Source organism: Haemaphysalis longicornis, unplaced genomic scaffold (assembly GCF_048455015.1).
Source record: "Haemaphysalis longicornis isolate Haplotype H1 unplaced genomic scaffold, Haemaphysalis longicornis Haplotype H1 scaffold_5, whole genome shotgun sequence".
Taxonomy (NCBI): Eukaryota; Metazoa; Arthropoda; class Arachnida; order Ixodida; family Ixodidae; genus Haemaphysalis; species Haemaphysalis longicornis.
In genome coordinates this window covers 81,341,680-81,362,312 of record NW_027526385.1, presented here as the reverse complement: position 1 = coordinate 81,362,312, position 20,633 = coordinate 81,341,680, and the positions used below count along the sequence as shown (strand labels likewise).

At 47.1% G+C, this 20,633-nt stretch overlaps 1 protein-coding gene across 3 annotated transcripts in view; it reads right to left on the bottom strand.

Moving 5' to 3' along the window:
* Window positions 1-1,787: 1,787 nt before the first annotated feature.
* Su(z)12 (Polycomb protein Su(z)12) overlaps window positions 1,788-20,633 on the bottom strand; it is a 35,589-nt gene continuing 16,743 nt past the window's right edge. For 2 of the 3 annotated variants that reach the window (XM_077670833.1, XM_077670834.1), the window contains exons 8-15: window positions 19,922-20,157; window positions 14,116-14,329; window positions 11,085-11,356; window positions 9,804-9,961; window positions 5,200-5,292; window positions 4,380-4,485; window positions 3,163-3,242; window positions 1,788-2,452 (exon numbers count right to left, since the gene is read on the bottom strand). In XM_077670833.1, the coding sequence (XP_077526959.1) occupies window positions 2,224-2,452; window positions 3,163-3,242; window positions 4,380-4,485; window positions 5,200-5,292; window positions 9,804-9,961; window positions 11,085-11,356; window positions 14,116-14,329; window positions 19,922-20,157 (1,388 nt within the window). In that variant the 3' untranslated portion in view covers window positions 1,788-2,223. The remainder of the gene's footprint in view (window positions 2,453-3,162; window positions 3,243-4,379; window positions 4,486-5,199; window positions 5,293-9,803; window positions 9,962-11,084; window positions 11,357-14,115; window positions 14,330-19,921; window positions 20,158-20,633) is intronic. The other variant, XM_077670835.1, reaches the window with a different exon arrangement.

Sequence of the window (20,633 nt, the reverse complement as noted above, 5' to 3'; positions counted from 1 at the left end):
GCAGGCCATGCTTACAGCATGTCCAGTGAAGCGGTGCATTGTCACCCGGACAGCCATAGCCGCGGCTACGGCTCGGCTACGACTGCAACGAGGAATGTGGCTCCCAACCACTGTGCTTTAGAGTGAAACAAATTGGGACAAATCCCTTAAAACAAAAACATGGAACTGACCTTTCCTTATATTTAGCAAAAAGCTACAATGAAGTTCTTGCTATGCAGGAAGAGTTTGTATTGTCACCTTTCAAATGCCGGGCAGTACTTGCTTAGAACGAGACTGTTAAGTCTGCTGGCCGTATGCACTCTCGGAGCCTAAGCGAAATGCGCCGAGTCGAAAACTTTGATACATGGGCATTTCTGCCACTTTTCTTTCTAGCTCAGTTCGGCTGACCGCAACAGATGACCCCGGATTGTGCTTCTAAGGTGAAAAATAAAACATACACGGCAGATTCTTTTTTAAGCTCGCAGAGTTCACAACATGACAAAAGCTTGTTGAACAGTTAAACAGTTTCAGTCAGTTTCCGAAGGCACAAGTGCCTCAGAGGAAAGTATGTAAGACATGGTTGGAAGGAGTAGCCTCACAACACAGTCCAAATTAATCACCTTCTGTCCGCAACTACTTATGTGACATGAACACATTATGTGTGCTGGCAGTTTTTAAAGTGGCATTTCAAGAGTACACATTAATGAGCATTAACACTTGTACGAAGCATTAACATTCAACTCCTCTCAACAGCCTCATGTTGTCGCCACAGACCCGCCACCAGTACTCAAACAATGCGCACCTCTCAAATCACAGAACTGAGAAAATTATGCTTAAAAATTGCCTACACAAAGCCGGATAACGCTTTTTTCACTTCTGTAGCATAAAAAATACCTGTAACAACACAAACTAGACATGATTACCTGAACAATTTCTCAGTGTAGTTTGTTTTAAATCGCATCTTGAAAAGTTCATACAAACTGAACAGTCACCAGCACTCGGTTCACTCAACATGGTTCTACAAAAATCTCTAGCCTGGCCTGATTGACACGCAACATCCTACAAAACTAAGGCACCGAAAAGATGTCGGCCCAACCCGGCTTTGGATTGGCTTTTGTCCAAACACTGGCAGACGTGCCATAATGGCAAGAACCTTCCAAGTAACACTTCCCAAACAACCCTAGCCTTTTAGGGTCTGCCCTGAGCACTGCAGTGATCCAGTTTGTCACAAAAAACAGGTGCAAAAGCTTCCGAAAACTGTCTCGCAAGAAGCAAGCCGCAGAATCCACATTACAGGCGTGCAAAACCAGCGTTGTGAAGAGTCTGCATTGTCGAGGCGTCAGTGGGTTACCGGTACCGTGGTCCTTAACTCAGGGGGGCGATTCATTTAACACATAACAAACAAACAAACAATTTTTTTTTCATACTTTTCCTGGAATTTTTGTTTTTGTTAATCTTAGTTTTGAAAAGCCCTGTTCGAGTGATGTTTTGAATCAAGACTGAAAAACAGCATAAGGGACAGGACAATGCGAGAAACGACAACACGTCCGTTGAAACTGCTAACAGAATGTTATCACCTAAAAAAGTTAACGAAATGAAGGAACTGAATAACTGTAAAAGAAGAATAAGTTGACTAACTGTTTAGTTAGAAGCAGACGCGAGAAACGACAACACAGCTGTTGAAACTGCTAACGGAACGTTATCACCTAAAAAAAGTCAATGAAAAGAAGTAACTGAATGACTGTTAAAAAAAAAAAAAAAAGAAGCTAGACGAAATGTTCAGTTAGCATTATAGGCATGAAAGTGTTTAGCATCATAGGCATGAAAGTGTTTCAGATATACAACTACTTCCACTAAATCAATGATCAGTTGAAGAATGAACCACTTCGTCCCCACCCTTGCACTGTTTTTCACCCTCTAAATCGCACATGCCACCCAGCATACACTACCAACCTTTTGAACTTAGCCACGCTTGTGTGCCTACAAAACATAGTGATCATGGACGTCGAAACAAACAATAACAGTGGCCCCCCTCCGTCACTCGAGTCTGCACTTGGTGTAAATAAACAACCCCCACACGAACCTGCCACATTTCTTCTCTCTCTCCTCCAGACAACAAGCCAACCCAGCGGAATCAGCCACCGCACTCAAACGGGGAAGGTCTCGTCTTCAACGACCGCGTGGCTTGGACGTCTTGGCCGCGCGGTTGCTCCCTCGCCGGTCGCCAGACCGGCCAGCTCGGTGCTACGAGCAGAGGGCGGCGGGAAGGCGCAACCGGCGGTCCTTGATGTCGCAGAACATCTGCAGTCGCCGGACCGTCGTGTAGACGACCGACGCGCTGACCAGGCCAAAGTCGAGGAGGTTGCACATGTGCAGGACGAAGTTGCGGTACAGGTTGCGCCGGATCAGCTCGCGCCCTTTCTGCTCCACAAACATGTTGCACGCCAGGGCGATCTGGCAGTCACCCACAAACCTGCGGGAGACACAATCGGTCGGTGTGAGACGTTTCTCGTCCCGTGAAATGATTTCTTACAACGCCCTGCGAATCGGTCTTGTGAATACGAAGTTTGGGTTCCCCACAACACTCGCATCCATTCCACCGCTTGACTCCGATCTATTCGTGCATGTTTGCATTCTGCTCTCGGCTCTTACTTAGCAAGACATTAATAAGGATCAAGATTTGGACTTCTTTTTAAGGAAACAGTGGAGCGGGTGGTCTTCACTTGCTTCATTTAACTTGGCTGTTCTTAGGCCTGCCCCTTTTCTTAAGAGGACGATAAATAAGCACCGAAGCTTTCTCCGTGCAAACTAAGTCAAATCAAAGTCCACAATCCACCTTCCTAAAGTCTGAAATCTAAACTGCCACAGTTTAAAGCAAACGCCCGCGCTACGAACCCAAAGGAAATGCTGAGCACGTTGACTACGATGATAGCGCAATCGAACAGACGCCGGTTGTGTAACACAAGGGACCTAGGTTTGAGATTCTGACCATGGGAGGCGTTTTTTTCTTGAGGAGGACACTCCCCACACCTTGCTCGTGGGCTCCTTGCCTCCTCACCACTATCCGTCACATTTCCCGGCCTAGTATTTTCCACTTCAGCGAGCAGAGTCTTCTACTAATGTTCACCACAGCCAGAGCGCTGTAAATGATGCTTTGCAGCCACAGCAAGGCTGCACACTCACCCGTATTTCATGATGTGCAGGTTCCACATCTTCATCAGCTCCTTCTCTCCCTCGTTCACGTCCGTGAACTCGTCGATCATCTGAAAATGGGGCACTCGTTCAGAGCCGCACGCACAAAGCCGACAACAGCCACAACATCGAAAGAGGCAAAGCCGAAAGTTTGCACTCCTGAGTTGCGTCCCATACTGAAATCTTTTGTAGCAATTTTTAAAACTCAATGAAAACAAATAAAAATCGGGGCCAGCACTAAGCTGACAAAAATTATTTTGAGCATTTTCGCAGCTCCTTTTTGCGTAGCTACCCAATTCGCCAAAAGCATGCCACACGTGGGTTTTCAATACATGAAAATGAAAAGTGGTCAACAGAAGCATTGTATCAACCTATCCACACTTGGTCTCACAGTGTGCCGCATAAGCACTAAAGAAGAGGTTATTTACGACTTATGCACAGCCACTGAACACCAGCATTTGGCATGCAAATTGAATTTTCTTATCACAGGTTTATCTAGCGTTATAGTAATCTATAATCACGAAGCAAATAAAGGGAATAGGAGGCTGTAAGCACACTAGTTTGCTGAACTACAATTCCCACCAAATGAGAATTTTTGCAGTTTAAATTATGTAGGGAAAAACTACGACTGTGAGTCACAAGTCGCTAAGTAGGCACACAGCCAAGTAAACAATACAACGTCGAGGTTTTTGCGGTGGTCGAGTAATGTGGCTCACAATGCCAGAAGCATTGCATTTTGCCTCGATAGAAAACGAAATGCACCCCGTTGTTTAAAATTGAGGGAAAAAAAAAAAAAAAAGTTGGTTTAGACCGCCTGTACAAAAGGCTGGACTTTGCTTGCATGCTCAGACATGATCGGTGCCGAGGACCAAGGAGAAAAATGTGCAGAGCAGGCGAACCTGCAGGCTGTTTCGGACGCATTCAACACGATTTCGTCCTTCTTAGGCACGCAAGCCGTCGACTAGCAATGAACCACTCCCTGTAGTGTGAAAGCCGAGCTGAAGCTGCTGCAAGGCAAGGCTCGCAAAGTAGTATTAACCTGCTTATGGAAATAAGCATTCAGCTTGTGGGTGATTTTCGTGCTGTTCAAGTGTCACCTTCGCAAAAGCGGATTTCTCTGGCGTTCCCCAGTGGTTTCGTTATTGCAGGGTTTGACTGTACCTAGTTTATCAGTGGACTGCTCACAGAGATACAGCCAAAGCCCTTACCAGCTGGGTCTTGATGCGGAGCCACTCTGGATCATCCTCAGACTCGCTGTCTCGGTCGATCTCCTGTGGCCTTACAGGTAGGCACGTCTCTGTGTGGTAGTACAGCCTGCAGAGAAGGGAACACGGCAGTTGGACTGAGTGAGCAATGGAATGTTACAACAAGCCTGGGAACACAAAACAAGTTACTTTTGGCATCATAATAACCAGCATCAGCTGCAAAGACCAAATCTATCGAGACGAAATCAAGTCTTTTGTGGTGATGGGCTACTTTCAGGCTCCCGTAGTCATTGATCTTGGAAAAATGGGAATCTTTGGAAAGGTTATATTGAAAAAGTCTTTGCCGTTCGCTTCCCCAAACATTCTCACCAAGGTACTCTTTCGACCCTGGGCAGGACCACTAGGACAGTTTTTTTTTTTTTTCCCACTCTGGGTCAGCTGCTTAGTGCGGGCAGATAACCACTGGCTGTCCCATCCTGAGGCAAAACCAACTTTTCTCCTCCTCCATACAGACACTCCCCCAACCACAGCTGTGGCAGACCCGTTATCCCACAAAAGTGCCCACATAATGGGACATGATTGGCTTCAAGGTCATGCCGGCTCTGCTGAGCTGACTCGCACCTGGAGCACACTCCCAGAAGACTTCCTCCTAACAGCTACAACGCGCAATCGTTTGCAAGACAGCAGAGCAACACAGCCAAGGTTCATCACTACGACACTGAAAGCTGCGCGGGTGATAAGTTCGTAGCTTGCTTTCGACAGTGACTAGGGCCGTGTTTTCCGTCTGGCTGAGGACATTAAAAAATGTGCCCAACACACGTACCTGTTGTGACCCGACATGTAAGGTCGTGGCTGGTCGATGTCCGGCTCATCTTGCTCCAGGAACTCGGACAGGCTGAGAGGCGCCCTCTTGGGCCTGCAAGGGACAAGACAAGAAAAGACCTCACAACCAGCACAAACACGTTGCAAATGTGCAACAATGACGTTTCGTGAAAAATAAAAAAACTGCACAGTTTATTACAGGCAATGCTTTCCTAATGGGGGAAAATAAAAAAAGCAGTTCCACTTAACACTCAGCGTGAAAGCTGTTAAGAAGTGCAGAGACCACCCGGAGGGGCTGTGGCGCCCTCTCTTGACTAATTTCTGTATCAGCCTAGCGTTGATACCGAAGGTTGTCAAGAGAGGGCACCACAGACCCTGAAAAGACCTGTAAAGAGACACTGAATTTAGTTTTCGTTAATTTGGCGCAATTAATGCATCAATTACTGACTTTTTCCTTATTCTATATATTTTGCACTTATTTGTGGCCTAGCAAAAATCATGAGCCAATCCACTCTGAAGGTGAATGACCAGCGAAACATCTGAGAATACAACATAGGGTGACACAATTTAGGTATAGGTTCGCCATGGTTGAACACAGTGAATCTAGTGTCACCAAATAAGGATACAGAATATCGGTATCGGAATACAGAATACAGAATTGTTCCGTGCTGCCGCCATGATCATTGGTCAGTTCGCGTTACGCGACATTTGTTTACACTGCGACAGTTCATGGGCGCCGCCATTTTGTTGTTTATGCGTTTTAGTCAACTCAACTCTGGTAGGCATAGCTTGTCCTCCCTGCCTTGCAGCTGCGCGCGACTGACGTCGTCAAGAATGTGAGTCAGAGATAACACAGCATTACAGCAGCAGAAGCGCGTCCAAAGATGCCATTTTGCTGCATCTTCGGTAGTGCTCTTAACAAACGGCCTTTTTGAAGTGAACGGCAAGGCCGTAGATGCGGCAATCTTGCAACACTGATGAACAACAAAACGGCCGCCGTTGCAGACTCGCATGCCTCAGCGGCGGTACTCTGATACCTTATCTAGTGACGCAGGTTTAACCAAGTTTGTGGAACAATAGCTTGGTTTTCGTGCCAACAGCGCGCAGTGGACGTGCATACAATTGCACCACAAGACAAAACACAAACAGTGCTTGGAACAGTCGGCACAAATGCGCGGCAAACTTGGATGAAGCCAGCCCCACCTTGTGTATCGTTTTGTGATGGCACGACGTCTACACCTCTTCCCATGGAACGAACGAGCAATTAGATGCTTTCACTGTGCAACCACACGAGGCACTGGCTGGCTTGACCTTGGCTGAGCTTAAAGGTCAAATTGATTCTCCTACAAGAAACAAACCGTTTCTTGGGTGCAACCTGGAGTGATAAGCTTTGCTTAAAACTTTCCAACTCTGGATTAAAGCCCAGAACGGCAGAGAAAGCGAATTTGCCAGAAGTAAACTGCGTGAAAATACTTTTCTTCTTACATTAAATTAACCTGCAAAGGTGCACTGGGCCCCAACTAAATCAGGGCCAAGTCTCCTGCAGTTCAGTGCTAACAACCGCAGCGGAAACACATGGTCCCAAAAACACGAGAACACACGTGGCACTTGAAAGTTGCATACATATCGGGAACAAAATATGCCCGAAGTGAAAGCCTGTCCATGTTTTCTAGTGCTCACAAACTTGAACTTCAGTCACTCAGGGGTGAGACAGCTGAATCAGATTTGGGAGCAGTTTTTGGAGCAGCGAAATCTCGATTTTGGAGCAGCAGAACCTTGATTTGGAGCAGTTAGCTACATTTATTATGTCACCTTAGGAGCCTAAAAAATAAAAATTTTGGCTACTCGGGGAGGGGGGGAGGAGGGGGAGCGCACTTTTTAATCGGTTTTGAACGTACATAACACTGAAACAGCCTTTCAATACACTTTTTTCTACCAGAGTATCACAAGGTACGAACTGCATTTCACAAACCAAAAAATTTTTAGGCATTATGCATAGATAGCGTGGAGTGCTGTTGCAAATATCGAATTGAAAAACTAAGCAATCGTAAGGCATTTTTAGTATCATGTGAATGCCAAAATCATTATTTTTGTAATTATACTCGACTTTACGCACAAGTACAGAGCCACGGCAAAAGTACCGAAAAACGAGGTGACAGTCGTCGCACCCCACCAGCCCTCCCATTTCAATCCCTAAGGTACATGTTCACTACGATCATAATTTGAGCCATGTTTAGCCACCTCCCTTTTGGCAATAAATTTCACTTTAGGTAGATGAACCATTACTACTAGCATAGGCCTGTGCACAGGGGAAGCAAAAAGGGGAGGGGGGGGCGGCTGCCCCCCCTAATCATCTGAAGGGGGGCGCCAAATTGGCCCATATTTTGCCAATGTAACACATTAAAGTAAAAATGGCAATTCCATCGCATTGAAATAAAAAATTTATAACCACCCCTCTTTGCACTGCGTTCGGAGCCCTTTAGTGGGAAGATGTCTGGAGTTTCTGTAAGGGGGGGGGGGGGCGCAGCGGTAAGACTTTGCTCCCCCTAATTGAGAACTCTGCGCACGCCTATGACTACTAGCGTGTAATATTAGCCCGTCTCGCTGTAGGACACTGCTTGAACATTTTGCGGCGATGTAGCCTGCGCCGCCACTTCTTCAGTGTCGATCGTCCCATTCCCGCCGCTCGCAAGCTCGCTGTCAAAGGCAAAAATAACTCAACATTTTATAACACCACAAGGGGTCCGAAATTTCACTTCAAGCCCACACCGCGCCTCACAGTCAAGGCCGAAACATGGCGAATTCGCGGGCACCAGGTCGTTTTTGATGAACTCCCGTCTTTCAAGTCGCGCAACTTCCCCGCAACAGATCAAACGACTAAATGTAAATCCAGCCACCCCCATAACCAAAAACACAGTACGAATCGGCGAAGAGCTCTCTGCCTGAACCACGAGCAACTGCTTCGCCCGGCGGCCATGCTTTCTAATCTTCACCACACCAAGATGGCGGCGCCCAGTAATGTCGTTCCGGAGATACGGCGCTCCGAAAATTGCCATTGTTTCATCAACTCGCACAAGTAGTTTGTCGCCTCAGTATACATAAGTATTTTTTCTACAGGTCTTTGCAATGGTTTTTGATGGGAAAACTTTAAAAATGCCCAGAATATAACATGTCCAACCCTACATTGTGACTTCCGAAAAAACTATCTCGGGGACAATTTTATGCGGGTTTTTTTATTCCATGATCAATCAAACCCCATTACCTTGGGGCGCTGGAAAATTATGCCGTCAGTAAGCATTTTTTTCCGCTGCAACTGACGGGAGCATTAAAATCCTTAGCTCTCAAACTGTTTCGGAGCAGTTTGGCGCAATTTTTGCAATTTTCAAGCTTTTGGAGCAGCTTGGCGCAGGAAAACAAATTCGTATCAAAACTGCGCAATATGCGCAGCTGTCTCACCCCTGGTCACTGATAACTGATCAGCCTATAAAAAAGCAGATGTATCACTATGCTATACCTACATTTATTTAGTTCTACACAGCAATAAAATTTTAATACCATGGGCTATTGAATAAAGTTGAAGGATTAACACAAAATCGAACAGTGCAGAAGCAGTACACAAGGCAGGAGGCACTGCATTGTGTATTCTTTCTGTTGCTCTGCCCAAACCATGGAAATTCTTTACCTCTATACATCACCCACTATAGCCCACAGTTTATCAAGGCTGGCATTTTAGCAGCCCATTTCAGTCACAGTGCTAGGGAGAGGTTAAAAATCAAAGCCATTCCACTCAATGTGAAAGCTGTCAGAAGTGCAGAGCAGTGTTTTGCCATAATTGGCTGTAGCGCCACTCAATGTGAAAGCTTTCAGAAGTGCAGAGCAGTAATTCGCCACACCGGGCTGTAGCGCCGTCATCCGCTCACTGCTACCCCCCAATGCAATTCAAATTTCCCACCACCGCAGCGCTCGCGTGCCCCCTGCCTGAAACTGTACCAGCGGGAGTTCTGTTCTTTTTGAGCTCGCTTTTCCTCCCGCTTGTGCCGGCGTTGCACTGCCACTTTTTTTTCACTTACTACCAGTAAAACCAGCCCAACGAGCTTTTTAACGAAATAAACGCGGGCGCTACCGGTTGATTGCGTATATTTTGCCTCCAATGTACCACCAGTTTTCTTTGCATTAAACAACGGGAAGATGTATGACAAGCACCAGCGTTTCACGAGTTTCAAAGGCTTTTATGACTATATAAACCTCTTGGTATTCGAAACCTCTGGGTTACGCTGCGACGACAGCGGCTATGCCGGAACACCGGCTCTACTTGAGTCCCGCGAGCGAGCTACAACGACAAAGAAAGCCCTAAAGTGCTCAGAGCTCTGCACTTAAAACACCACAGCCACATCTTGACAAAGAGGTGTGTGCTGTAGTGGAAGGATATGTGTTACTTTGCTCGACTGATTGAAGAAACCCATGCAAAGGTTGCCCAATGTGCACTGCAACCTCATCACAAGGGCATTTTCTTCTGCCCTGCCTCCACCACACGTATGGCCCCTGTGGTTGGCAAACAAACCCCAACCCTGCCGGAAAAAGTCACTAGAGCGGCCAAACACTGACCGGCAGGCCATGACGTAGGTGACCGGGGTGCGGCGGGCGGGACCGCTCCTGCCGAAGGCATATCCAGTCTGCGTGTGCAGGTGCTGCGGGTTGCCAGCGTACGAGCCATCGTAGCACTCGTTCACCGAGACGTCGATGCGCGCTCCCTTGGGGTGGGGCTGCAGACAAGAAAACGAAATGAGGAAAAAGTAGTGCAGTCGCAAGGCTATCGCAAGAACAACCTCGAGCTAGAACTTGGAAATCACAGCACCATAAAACTACATTTATCGGCAGTTGTTGAGCAATAATTCTGCGAATGAAACCCCTTTATGCACACATGCATCTCATCTCTACGAGTTTTCCTTTCTAATGCCATTTATGCTCTAATAAAGGCTGTGATCCTTACAACTGAAGCAGGCACTCACTGAAGGCTAAACTCACCTTTGATTCCGCAGGCAACAATAAGCATACTCCTGTCTGACACCAAGCGGCGATGTTAGGCTATCGTTGCTGGCACTCATGAGGGCAAAAATGCACAGTACCACACTCCCACGTACCTTCTGTTGGTGTGCAAGCACCCTAGTAAGCCTAAACTCATTTCCAACACGTCTTAAAGCTATTATGTGCACACAGACAAGGCCACAAATGTTGTACGGCAGCACAGACATATAAAAACAAGTGAGAAAGGCAAAACACCTCACAAGTGCCTATCAGTATCCCCGTACACGCTGCAGAAGGGTAACAACACGTAACAGAGCATTCGTGAAGCTCAGCCATGTACGGGACCATACGGGGATTGGATGGGACTACACGAGAATAAGTCAGGGCCATATGGGGATTGGATTAGGTCATACGGGGGCTAGGTGGGGCCATACAGGGATTGGATTGGGTCATACGGGGGCTAGACGGGACCATACGGGGATTGAATTGGTTCATACGGGGATTGGACTGGGTCAAACGGTGGCTAGACAGGGCATACGTGGATTAATGAATTGGGTCATACGGGGGCTAGACAGAACCATACAGGGGTTAAATTGGGCCACACGGGAACGGGATTGGATTGTACAGGGTTTAGATGGGACCATACGGGTACTGAATTTGACCATACAAGCATTATGCAGGGCCCACACGGGTTGGACAGGACAACACAGGGATAAAACAGGACATATTGCACCAAATGGGGTCGTACAGATGAGACTGTCTGAAGAAGGTGGCGGTATACGGGACCACACGGGGAATAAACGGGGTCATATGGGGATGGCACAGGGCCAACAGGGCTATACAGGGGCGGGGTGCACTGACCACGTAGGTGAAGGTGAAGCGTCCATGGCAGAGCTTGAGGTGCTTGAGCAGGGCGGCCAGCAAGCGGCACTGGAGCAGGCACCAAGGGCAGCGCAGGTCGGCCCGGGCCTCCGTCTGCTGCCGCGTCTGCTGCTGGTGTACAAACTGGTACACCACCCGCATACGGTGCTGCTGCTGGGCCTGAAGTCCACCCTTGCTGCCACCCTGGTGTCGGCCGCTGGGAACAGCTGCTTCCCCCTGCTGCTGCTGCTGGCCTGCCTTCAACAGCTCCCCTGCGAGAAAGGGGGACGACACAACTTGCAGGGTTTGCACAAGATGGCAAAGGGCTCCCTTGGGATAGATTAGTGGCATGTGTGGCTGCTGTGCTAGGCTTGGGAGTTCTTTGCTGTCCACCTACCACACAGATTTCGGTGGAGCACCAAGGGGTGGGTTGCTCTGATACTTCTCTGCATGCCCAAGACGGTGCGGCACCATTATCATCACCAGCACCACCAAACTTCAGTGCTGGGACAAACATTTCTCAAAGTTCTGTTACGGGCACCAACAGCAAAGGAACTTTGGCAGTTGTTCACTAAGCTGTACTGCCAATACGAGTGCCTGTGAAAAATGCTGCAGAAACACAAGACACGAGCAGAAAAATATAATGGTACAAAGCTTTGGCCCAGTGTGTGTGCTACTTACGGTGAATGTACCATGTACAAACGAAAGTGTTACCTTGTGCATTAAAAAAAAAAGTGAGTTCATTACGCGAGAAAATATGGTACCTGCCTGCACACGCGATTAGTGTGAAGAACAGCAGACCGCGGCCACCGTCACCCACAACACGATAGAGAAAAGAGGCTAGGCATGCTAGGCTACTGCACATTAAACCGCAGAATTGTGGTGGCGCTAGCTGTTGGCACTCGACATGGTGATGATGCTACTGCAGTTGCGAAATACTCGGAGAAACAGTGGTTTCTGTTTACGCGAGCATTGCAGCGCTGTTACTTTTAGCCAAATATGTAATACTGATGTTCTTCGATTATAATACGAAAAATAAATTGCGTGCGTTATTCTGAAATACGCACTATATCGAAATTCGTAGTTTTGAAATATTTTTACATTGAAAATATGCACAATCTGGCGGGGATTCTTAAAATATTCCGTGAATTTGAGAAATTCTTTAACGCGGGGTTTGTAGTAACGAGATTTGAGTAACTGCATTGTGCGCAAACCCATACTTCAAAATGGGGTGGGCCTCAAATGAACTTGGAGTTTCAGATTTCGAAAGCTTGCTCTTGTGGGCTACATAAACTTATGAACTGCGTTATAATGACTCGTGTGATGAGGTGTCATCAGCTACGACGAACCACGGCTTTTACGACTTTGAAGATGAAGACTTCCCGTCATCAGGATCGTGAGGGAAGACGCATGCTTGAGCATAAGTCTTTCGATACCTTGACAACATCAGGAATGATTTCACCATGCTGCAGGATTTTCCAGCTGTGGAGGCACTGTTTGTTCGTTATAACACAAGGTTGTGCTCTACTGCAGCTGTAGAGAAACTTTTCTTGTTTTCGAGCATCGTGGTCATACCAAATCGACGTCGTCTTCAAGACAGCTTGTTTGCGAAGCTGCTTTTGCTTACGTGCAACTAATGTTTTGTCGTGTGGCGAGTGAAGTTATGTAATTCTCTTCAAGATTCAATTGTATTAGTGATTCGATTGTGTGCATGTATTGATTTTGAAATACCTAACGCTTCATAAACGTGTTTTAACATGACGCCGCAGGAAAAAAAAAAGTATTACAGCATTTATATCTGTATTTCAGAACCCATTTTGTCTGTGCCTTGAGAAGCATCCCTGAAATATCCAGTTACGTCAAGCTTAAATGTATCGTGGTATCTGTATTTTAGGCCCCCAACACATGTACTGAATACTTGTATTCTAGAACACATTTTGAAGCATCTCTGCCCAGCCCTGGTGTGAGGCTCAAAATCAAAACCAAGACGAGTCCAAAACCATTTTTAGGGGTGAAGTTGATGTCTCCTTTCACCGTAATCGTCGTCTCATGTAGTCACGGAACTAAAAAAACAAATTACACCATGTTCCCGTAGGGGAACCCTGAGTAGTATGCGAAGCAGCCATGGGGTCGACTGAAGTTCCCATTAGTTTTCAGTTCGTCGTTTCCGTCGCCGTTCAGCTTCGCGTGCCTTCATTGTACCAGTAGCTTCTTGACGTAGTTTGAATGAGTGAAGGACATAAGGCGCGTTCGTAGCACATGCTCCCGTCTCGGTTTGTAGCGCAGTGGGAAGAGCGCCACGTACCTCCCATTGCGGCCAGAGAGTCGTGGGATCGAAACCGGGCGCCGCGTAACTATTTCTTTTTATAGTGAACTGCGCTGACGTCAGCCCAAACGCTGGCGGGGCTGAAGAGACGCGCATGCGCAGTAGAGTGCGGACGGCGGACAACAACAAGGGAGGGGGCTAGGGACACAGCCCCGAGCATGAGACGCTTCGCATCTAAAAACGGGGAACTCCTTTAAACCTCGCGCTATAGTGCTTCGTAACGCGTACTAAAAGAACACCAGGACACTGGTTTACGCCTCGCGCTAGAGAGCTTCGTGCTTCAAAGACACGAGACTTTTACAGCAGAGCTGTACACCGTTACCCCTCCAACGGTTTCAGCTCCTTTGGCAAAAACGCCAAGACGCCACGATTACACTTGTACACTGCATGCTTCGGCCCTCCCCAAGTTTCACGTTAGTGGAGATGGCCCGGGACTCTCTTAGTTTTTATTATTTCAGCTGTTTTTCCCCCCACCCAAGTAAAGTAAACTAGCATTTGGGGTGTGCATTAAAAAATAAAAGTTTCAAAGCAAAACATACCAACACATTTCAAATTAAAAGATGCAAAAGTTTCCAAATTTTCTGTGATTTTCGTTGTTTGAAGGCCACACCACCCTGCACTACAGCTCGCAAAATGTGTTAGCTGCAGAGACCGCACAAAACTTCTGGGAGTCGTTTAGTAACCTCAAAGAGCCGCACTGCTCACCATTGCGCCTGCTGCGCGTGCACTTGTGGTTCGGCTCGGTCACATTCAGCTCTACGGGCGAGAGGACCGGTCGCGTGTTCCGCCTGTGGTCCGGTGCCTCCTCCTCGTCCTCCTCCTCTGCGGAGCCCCACACCAGCTGGAAGGAGACCTTGGGGCACTTCTCAAACGTGTCTAGTGGCCGGCTCCCCTGGGCAGTGCAAGAAGGTGGAATGCCCTGTGATGGTCATCGGGGATTCGGGGAAACAGAACGTGGCACAAGTGTTGGCATTGAGTTCAACTTTTAAACAGACAGGCAACTGATTTTTGTTAAGTGCATGTCGTCTAGCTTATAAGAACGATAGCGCTTTATATACTGAGGTACCATATTTTTGCGCGTATAGCCCGCCCCTGCATATAAAACCACACCCCCACTTCCAGCCTGCCAGAGAAATAAAATCCTTGTGTATTGCCCGCACATTTGATACAGGAAAGGCTGCACCAAAGCTACTGCTCAAGCAACACACCACATACCATGTAGAGAGAAAAAGCGTATACTTAGCAAGCAGAATACGCTGACTGCAGAGCGAAAGCCACAAGTCTCCAATAAAATTCAGTTGTTAGAGTGTGGTCGTCCTTGTTTTTTCTTCCTTGTCCTTGTATGTTTTGCGCAATCGCTGCCACGGAAGGCTTCGTCAGAGTTACTGCGTAGGAGCTTCACGGCACAATGCACATTGCCGTGAAGCTGAGCTAAAAGAAGAACTCTACATATTATCCACACCTTTACTTCGTCACTGAAATTTTTGCATTTTTGGTGAATGAAAATACAGTAATCGCAAGGAATTTCTGAATAAACAGGCAGAAATAATTTTAATTCGGTGCTAAACTTCCTGAACTATGAAAGGTGGCCCTATGTGGCGTCTATGTGTGACACAACGTTACGTGTCCAAACAATTCCGTCGATTTCAACGCATGATTCAAAAATTGCAAGAAGGAATATGAAAAGCTGCACGTTATTGTTGTTTTAGGCGGGACCAAGTTTTTAAACACCTCTTTTCATCTCATGTACAGTTAAAAGTATGTTGCCGCACGGTTCACTGTCATGTTTGCCAGCATTCCTTTTGTCAGGACACATTTGGCTGGGAGATCTAAAAATTCCGATGTCAAAAATTCTAGGGTGCTATCAGCAAAACCATTTCGGGTTAAGGGGTTTTAAGTGATGCCCTTTCATTTGGGATAAAGAAAATATACTCGACAGAAATCGGTCTGTCCCTTAAAGGGACGCTGAAGTGAATTTGTGAAGCTCCCGTTTTTACTTGCACTGTGTAGACTGGCTCAAGTTAACACACTTCTCATCATTTATCCGATTGACAAGTCGGTAATTATTTATTAAAGCTCGAAAGAAAAAAAAACTACCATGCGCTGTCTGCGGCGGCCGCACCAACTAGACGCTGTGACGATGGGAGGAGATGGCCAATGCCCACAATTAGCATTCAAACAAGTTTCGGTTTCAGTTCTGTAAAACAACATGCTTGGCATCCGACGTTATCGTTGGATGGACATTCTCGATATCTCAGTAATCGTCATACCACGCTTCTGCCATGTTGTCGGCTGTAGAATGCCTAAGATAAGCCTCCCAGGACGGCTTGGAATTGTAGCAATCACTAGCCGAGGCCTACGCAGTGGATGAACGCCCTCCGCGTCACCGCAGACACTCAAATGCCATGCGCTTTAGCCCCATATTTCGAGCTTGCCTCACTCAATCCTGTATCGTAAGAGGTGTGTTCGCACCAGGCCAAGGGTCCGCTAGTTCGGGACTGTGCCCGCAAGCAGTCGGTGCTTATGGCAACACCACGCCAACGAGAACTCTCCAGTGCGTCAGTATAAGCCTGCACGCGTTCTGCGAACTCGCGCGTGGAGCAATGAACGTTACAGCGCAAAAATGGTGAATTCAGTATAGAAAACATCGGCTGAAAACGGACAAAATCAGCTTACAAAAAAGTGCCCTCAGGGATTCGAACTTTCGACTTGCAAAATATTATTCCTAGCGCTCGAGACCACTCGGCCACGGGCCAGCGCTGGTGATAGTGGAAATATAAAGTATATAATGTATAACCAGTTTACACTTATTTAGTTTTAGCGTTTTAAGCAGCTTGGGTGACTATTTCTTGTATAGCAGTTGTGCAGTAAGCATCCCCCAAATTTCCACAATATTTCACGTCTAGCAATTGCATTTCTTAGACAGAAAAGCGTTTGCAGATGTGTGGTCATGCTGCTGACCACTGTGCTTGTTCACCCAGCGCAAAAAAGTGCTTCCTGTCCTAGTTTTACGCTGTACGGTAAGTTTCAGTTGATTTTATTTCCTCAGTATCTATATTGACTTTGCTGAGTGTTCTCCCGCCTTCAAGTGGCCTTAGATTTTCCTACTAGAGTACCAGTCAGCGAAGCGTCGCATGTGCGCTTGTGCAGCGCTTGTGTGGAGCGACCTGGACGTAGACCTTGATAGAGTGTACAAACAACAAAGTAAAGAAACGCACATTCTTCCATTCACAAATGTATCGTGGCTTCGTTTCAACTGAGTAAATGAATTGCGAAAATTCGTTGGTGGCCGGCGGACGAAACGCTGGGCCGACTGACTCTGCAGGAAGGTCGGCGAGCCGTGCAGAAGCGCAGCCAGCTCATCTCCTCCTGACGTCACACGAAAACGCTACAGAAAATAGGCGAGGGTGCAGAGAGGAGGACAGCATTTTCGAATCGAGTTTTCTACTAAATAAATTCGCGTAAATGCGCTCAGAGTGGTCGAAACATGGCCTGTGGACTCCGGACTACAATTTGCGCTAGTAATCGCGCAATGTTTACAAATCACTTCAGTGTCCCCTTAAATAGTGAAAGCTGCCCGCGTTAGAGCCTGGTGACACTGCCATGCTTTCTCCTGGCTTTGTGGCAGCTGCGTTGTTTGTCAGTTCTAAGTGCAGAGCACTTTAGGGGCCTGGCTTGTCGTAGCTCGTCAAGGCGTCATGCACCAAAACAGAAGCTTCAAGAAAACCACTTCCACTGGCTTCCAATCGAACCTGGGTCCCTTGTGTTACGAAGCTAATGTGTATGCCAATACACCACAGAGGCAAAAGTACTGGGGGTGATCTTTGCATTGCGCCGTTGCACAGACGCTGCTGTTGCTAGGCCACATGTAAGTGTACAATAATATGAGATAGGGACAACGCAATGAATTATCGCATGAATTGCCCGAAATTAACAAAAACTCAGTTCAGCATCTCTTTAAAGGCCTTTTCAGGGGCTGCGGCGCCCTATCTTGCCCCCATTCGGTATCAACGCCAGGCTGATACTGAAATTAGTCAAGAGAGGGTGCCACAGCCCCTCTTGGCGGGCTCCGCACTTCCCGACAGCTTTCACGTTGAGTGGAACTGCTTTAATTTTTTTTAAAAACTATTCAGCACCAGAACACAGCGGGTCCTCCCTATTCCATGGCTCTGCTGCCTTGCTTGTTCATTTGAAGTTCTTCAGAATTGCGTATTGCAGGGAAATTCGGTGCCGAGACGTAATAAAAGCGCAGCGCAAAAAACGCCGAGATGAAGCACACCAGAAAAGAACCATTCTTTACAGTAAAACACGCTTATACTGAACACGGATATATCGAATTATTGCCTATATCGAACCCTTGTATAATTCTGGTAAAAATTACATGCATTTAAAACTTTTAATATCGAACGCGATTTTGCTCACAATGGATATATCGAACTCTCCCGCGTGGGATTTTTCGCTCTCCTTAGGCATGCGGCAGGCTTTCTCCGCAATACATCGGCGCGCAGCGAGTGGCGCGGGTGTCGCTTGCGACTCCCGCGCGATCTTGGGCGCGTCCAAACCAGCCGTGGCAGAGTGGATCAGCTCCACGCATGCATGCCGTTGGAGCCGAAAGCGCCACATTGGGCGCTGCGGGCTGCGGCGTCACTGAACTTCAAGTCCGCGCCACTCGCTGCGCGCACTTGCTCGGTTCGCTGGGTTCGCCGTTATTCACTTGTATCCATGCTTGTCTCCGCTCTGTCGAAGACGCCGAGGACTTCGTACAGCTTCCGAGCACAAGCGAAGCTGTCGCTGCCGCAGCCCTGCTACGGCGATACTGCAGTGCCATTGAGGGCAGCGGTCTTAAGCTTGTCGACTGTTTAGATACCGTGGAGCAAGCAGTCACCAGCAACGTGTTGTGCTCCAAGAAGCAGGCTACACTCACGCAGTTCTTCCGCCCCAATAAATTAATGTTTTCTTTCCGAGAAAGTGTCGTATCAATAGTGAACTGCAGGGTAAGAGCTCAGCGTTAGCTCGTGACTCCGTCGGCAAGATTGCTCTCATATAAGTTTTTTTTTTTGCTTCACTTTCTATATCGAATTTTCGCTATATTGAACTATTTTACAATCCTCGTGCTGTTCGATATAAGCGGGCTTTACCGTATTCAATGCAGCGTGACAGTACAGGCATTTAACTGTCTCATGGAAGGATCAGCGCAAGAACATGACAAAGGATTACGATTTCAACAGACATGTACACCCCCAGGTTCTTTGCTATGACGATGATTGCAGCAACGATGCAATGCTATATGAATGCACGTAGTTTGTCGTATTCTATGGTAATATGTAGGGCTGTACGAATACCTATACACATATTCGAACTTGTTGAACAAATCAAATAGTGCAGATTCCAAAGTATTTGTAATCTCAGATAGTGTCTGGGCAATCCACTAACCCTTTCGGGATAGTTTTCGAACACTTTGGTATGACGTAGTGCAGAGGTTTTCTTGCACAATTATTATTTTTGATGTCAATAATATTCAAGTTTCAGCTCACTTTCTTTAATACGTTTTCGGAGCACATTTGCATCAAACTCACCTCAGCTCTTTTGTTAGTGCTCTTTTTCACTGTCTTCCTTCATGGCAGCGTTTTTATTTTTTCACTGGTTTGTTCAAGAGAAAAAGTCAGACGTTCATTTTTTTTTTTAACTACCCCGACAACACCCCTGAATTTGACATAGCAGTACATCCTCGAAAGCTATTCAATTACCACACGCATATTTCAAGCACCGCGTACAATGCTCAATATTAAACTCCGTTCTTTTGCAATTAAAACCGCATTCAAATGGACTTTTTGAAATTTTAGGGATTTCTCACGCCAAAGATACAGCTGGGTTATAAGGCGAATCATAGCGGATGGCTCCAGTTTTAACTTCAACCAACTTCGGGGACACCCTGAACATTCAACGAGACCTCGACACACGTGCGTGCATTTGATTTGGCTTGAAAGGAGGAGCTCTATTCGCAAGCCCTAGACAACAAAAACTTTACCATCCCTCCCTAAAAAACGTTGAGAGAAGCGCGAACTTCAAAAATGCGTCAAAAGCGAGTCGAACCTTCAGTCAAAGTGCATCCAATCGACGTCAAATCTTCAAAGACCCAAATCGCGAAACGAAGAACGAACCCATGAGACGGTTTTTCATGCACCAAGTAAACACGTCAACGAACCATCTATATGTATACCGATCCGTGGTTTATGAGATAAAAATATACTATTGCACTCCTTCATCATTGATGCGTGTATTTGTCTTATCTAAAACCGTTCCTTTGTTCTCGATTTTCAAGTAACCGCTTTCACCCACTGGAAGCCCGGTTTCTTCACGCAAGCGCCGCGTGCCCAGAAATCTTATCAGAGCTTTTCGGTCGACCAACCGGTCTATGCGTAAATGTATTAGCTTCTTAAAAATGGATATCAGCCCCACTAACAAAGCTTCAGCTTGAACAGGTACTGCATGTCCGTTGCCAAGAGCGCACCTCGGCATGGTTAAGGCTCTCCCAGGAGGCTGTTCGGGAAAGCGGGGATGCTTTCGGTCCCCAGGGCCTGAGCCGGAGCTGGTACTCGCCGTCCGTTAGCAGGCACCGCTGCTGGTCGTACACCACCATCTCACCCACGTAGTGGCGGCTCTCCTCCGTGGTGGCACCGTTGCCACCAGCAGATGTCGCGGTGGAACGCCCGCACGCGTTCCGCCGCGCCTTCTTGACCGGTGGCTCTGCAAGGTGCAGACACAGGTTTGCCAAACCTCACCGGCACGGTACGCAATGTCGGTTTATGCCGAGACGCGCTGGAGAGAAACCTGGCTCGTCTATACTCGTGTACAAGTTAAGAACGGCCATAGTGTTCATGCAATGAATCACTCCCCTGAAGCAATAAACCAGGACGTAATATGTACGCGTGTCGTGAAAGGAGATTGCACTTAATGCGCAACATCGTTGGCTTTTTCCCACATTGTTGGTCATCGCTGAAGTAGCTTATCAAAGCACATTAAGCCCGAAAAATCAGAGAAAAGACTGTTGTCACGATCAAAATACTCGCAGTAACGTGCTCTTGGCGCACTGCGGAGGAACAGCCGGCTATGGTGATGAGGCACAGGGAAAAGTTCCGTTACCATTTTTAACCATTAACTGTCCGAAACTATTTTGCCAGTTTCTGGCACCGCAAAGAAAACAACAACCTCTTCACCAAAGA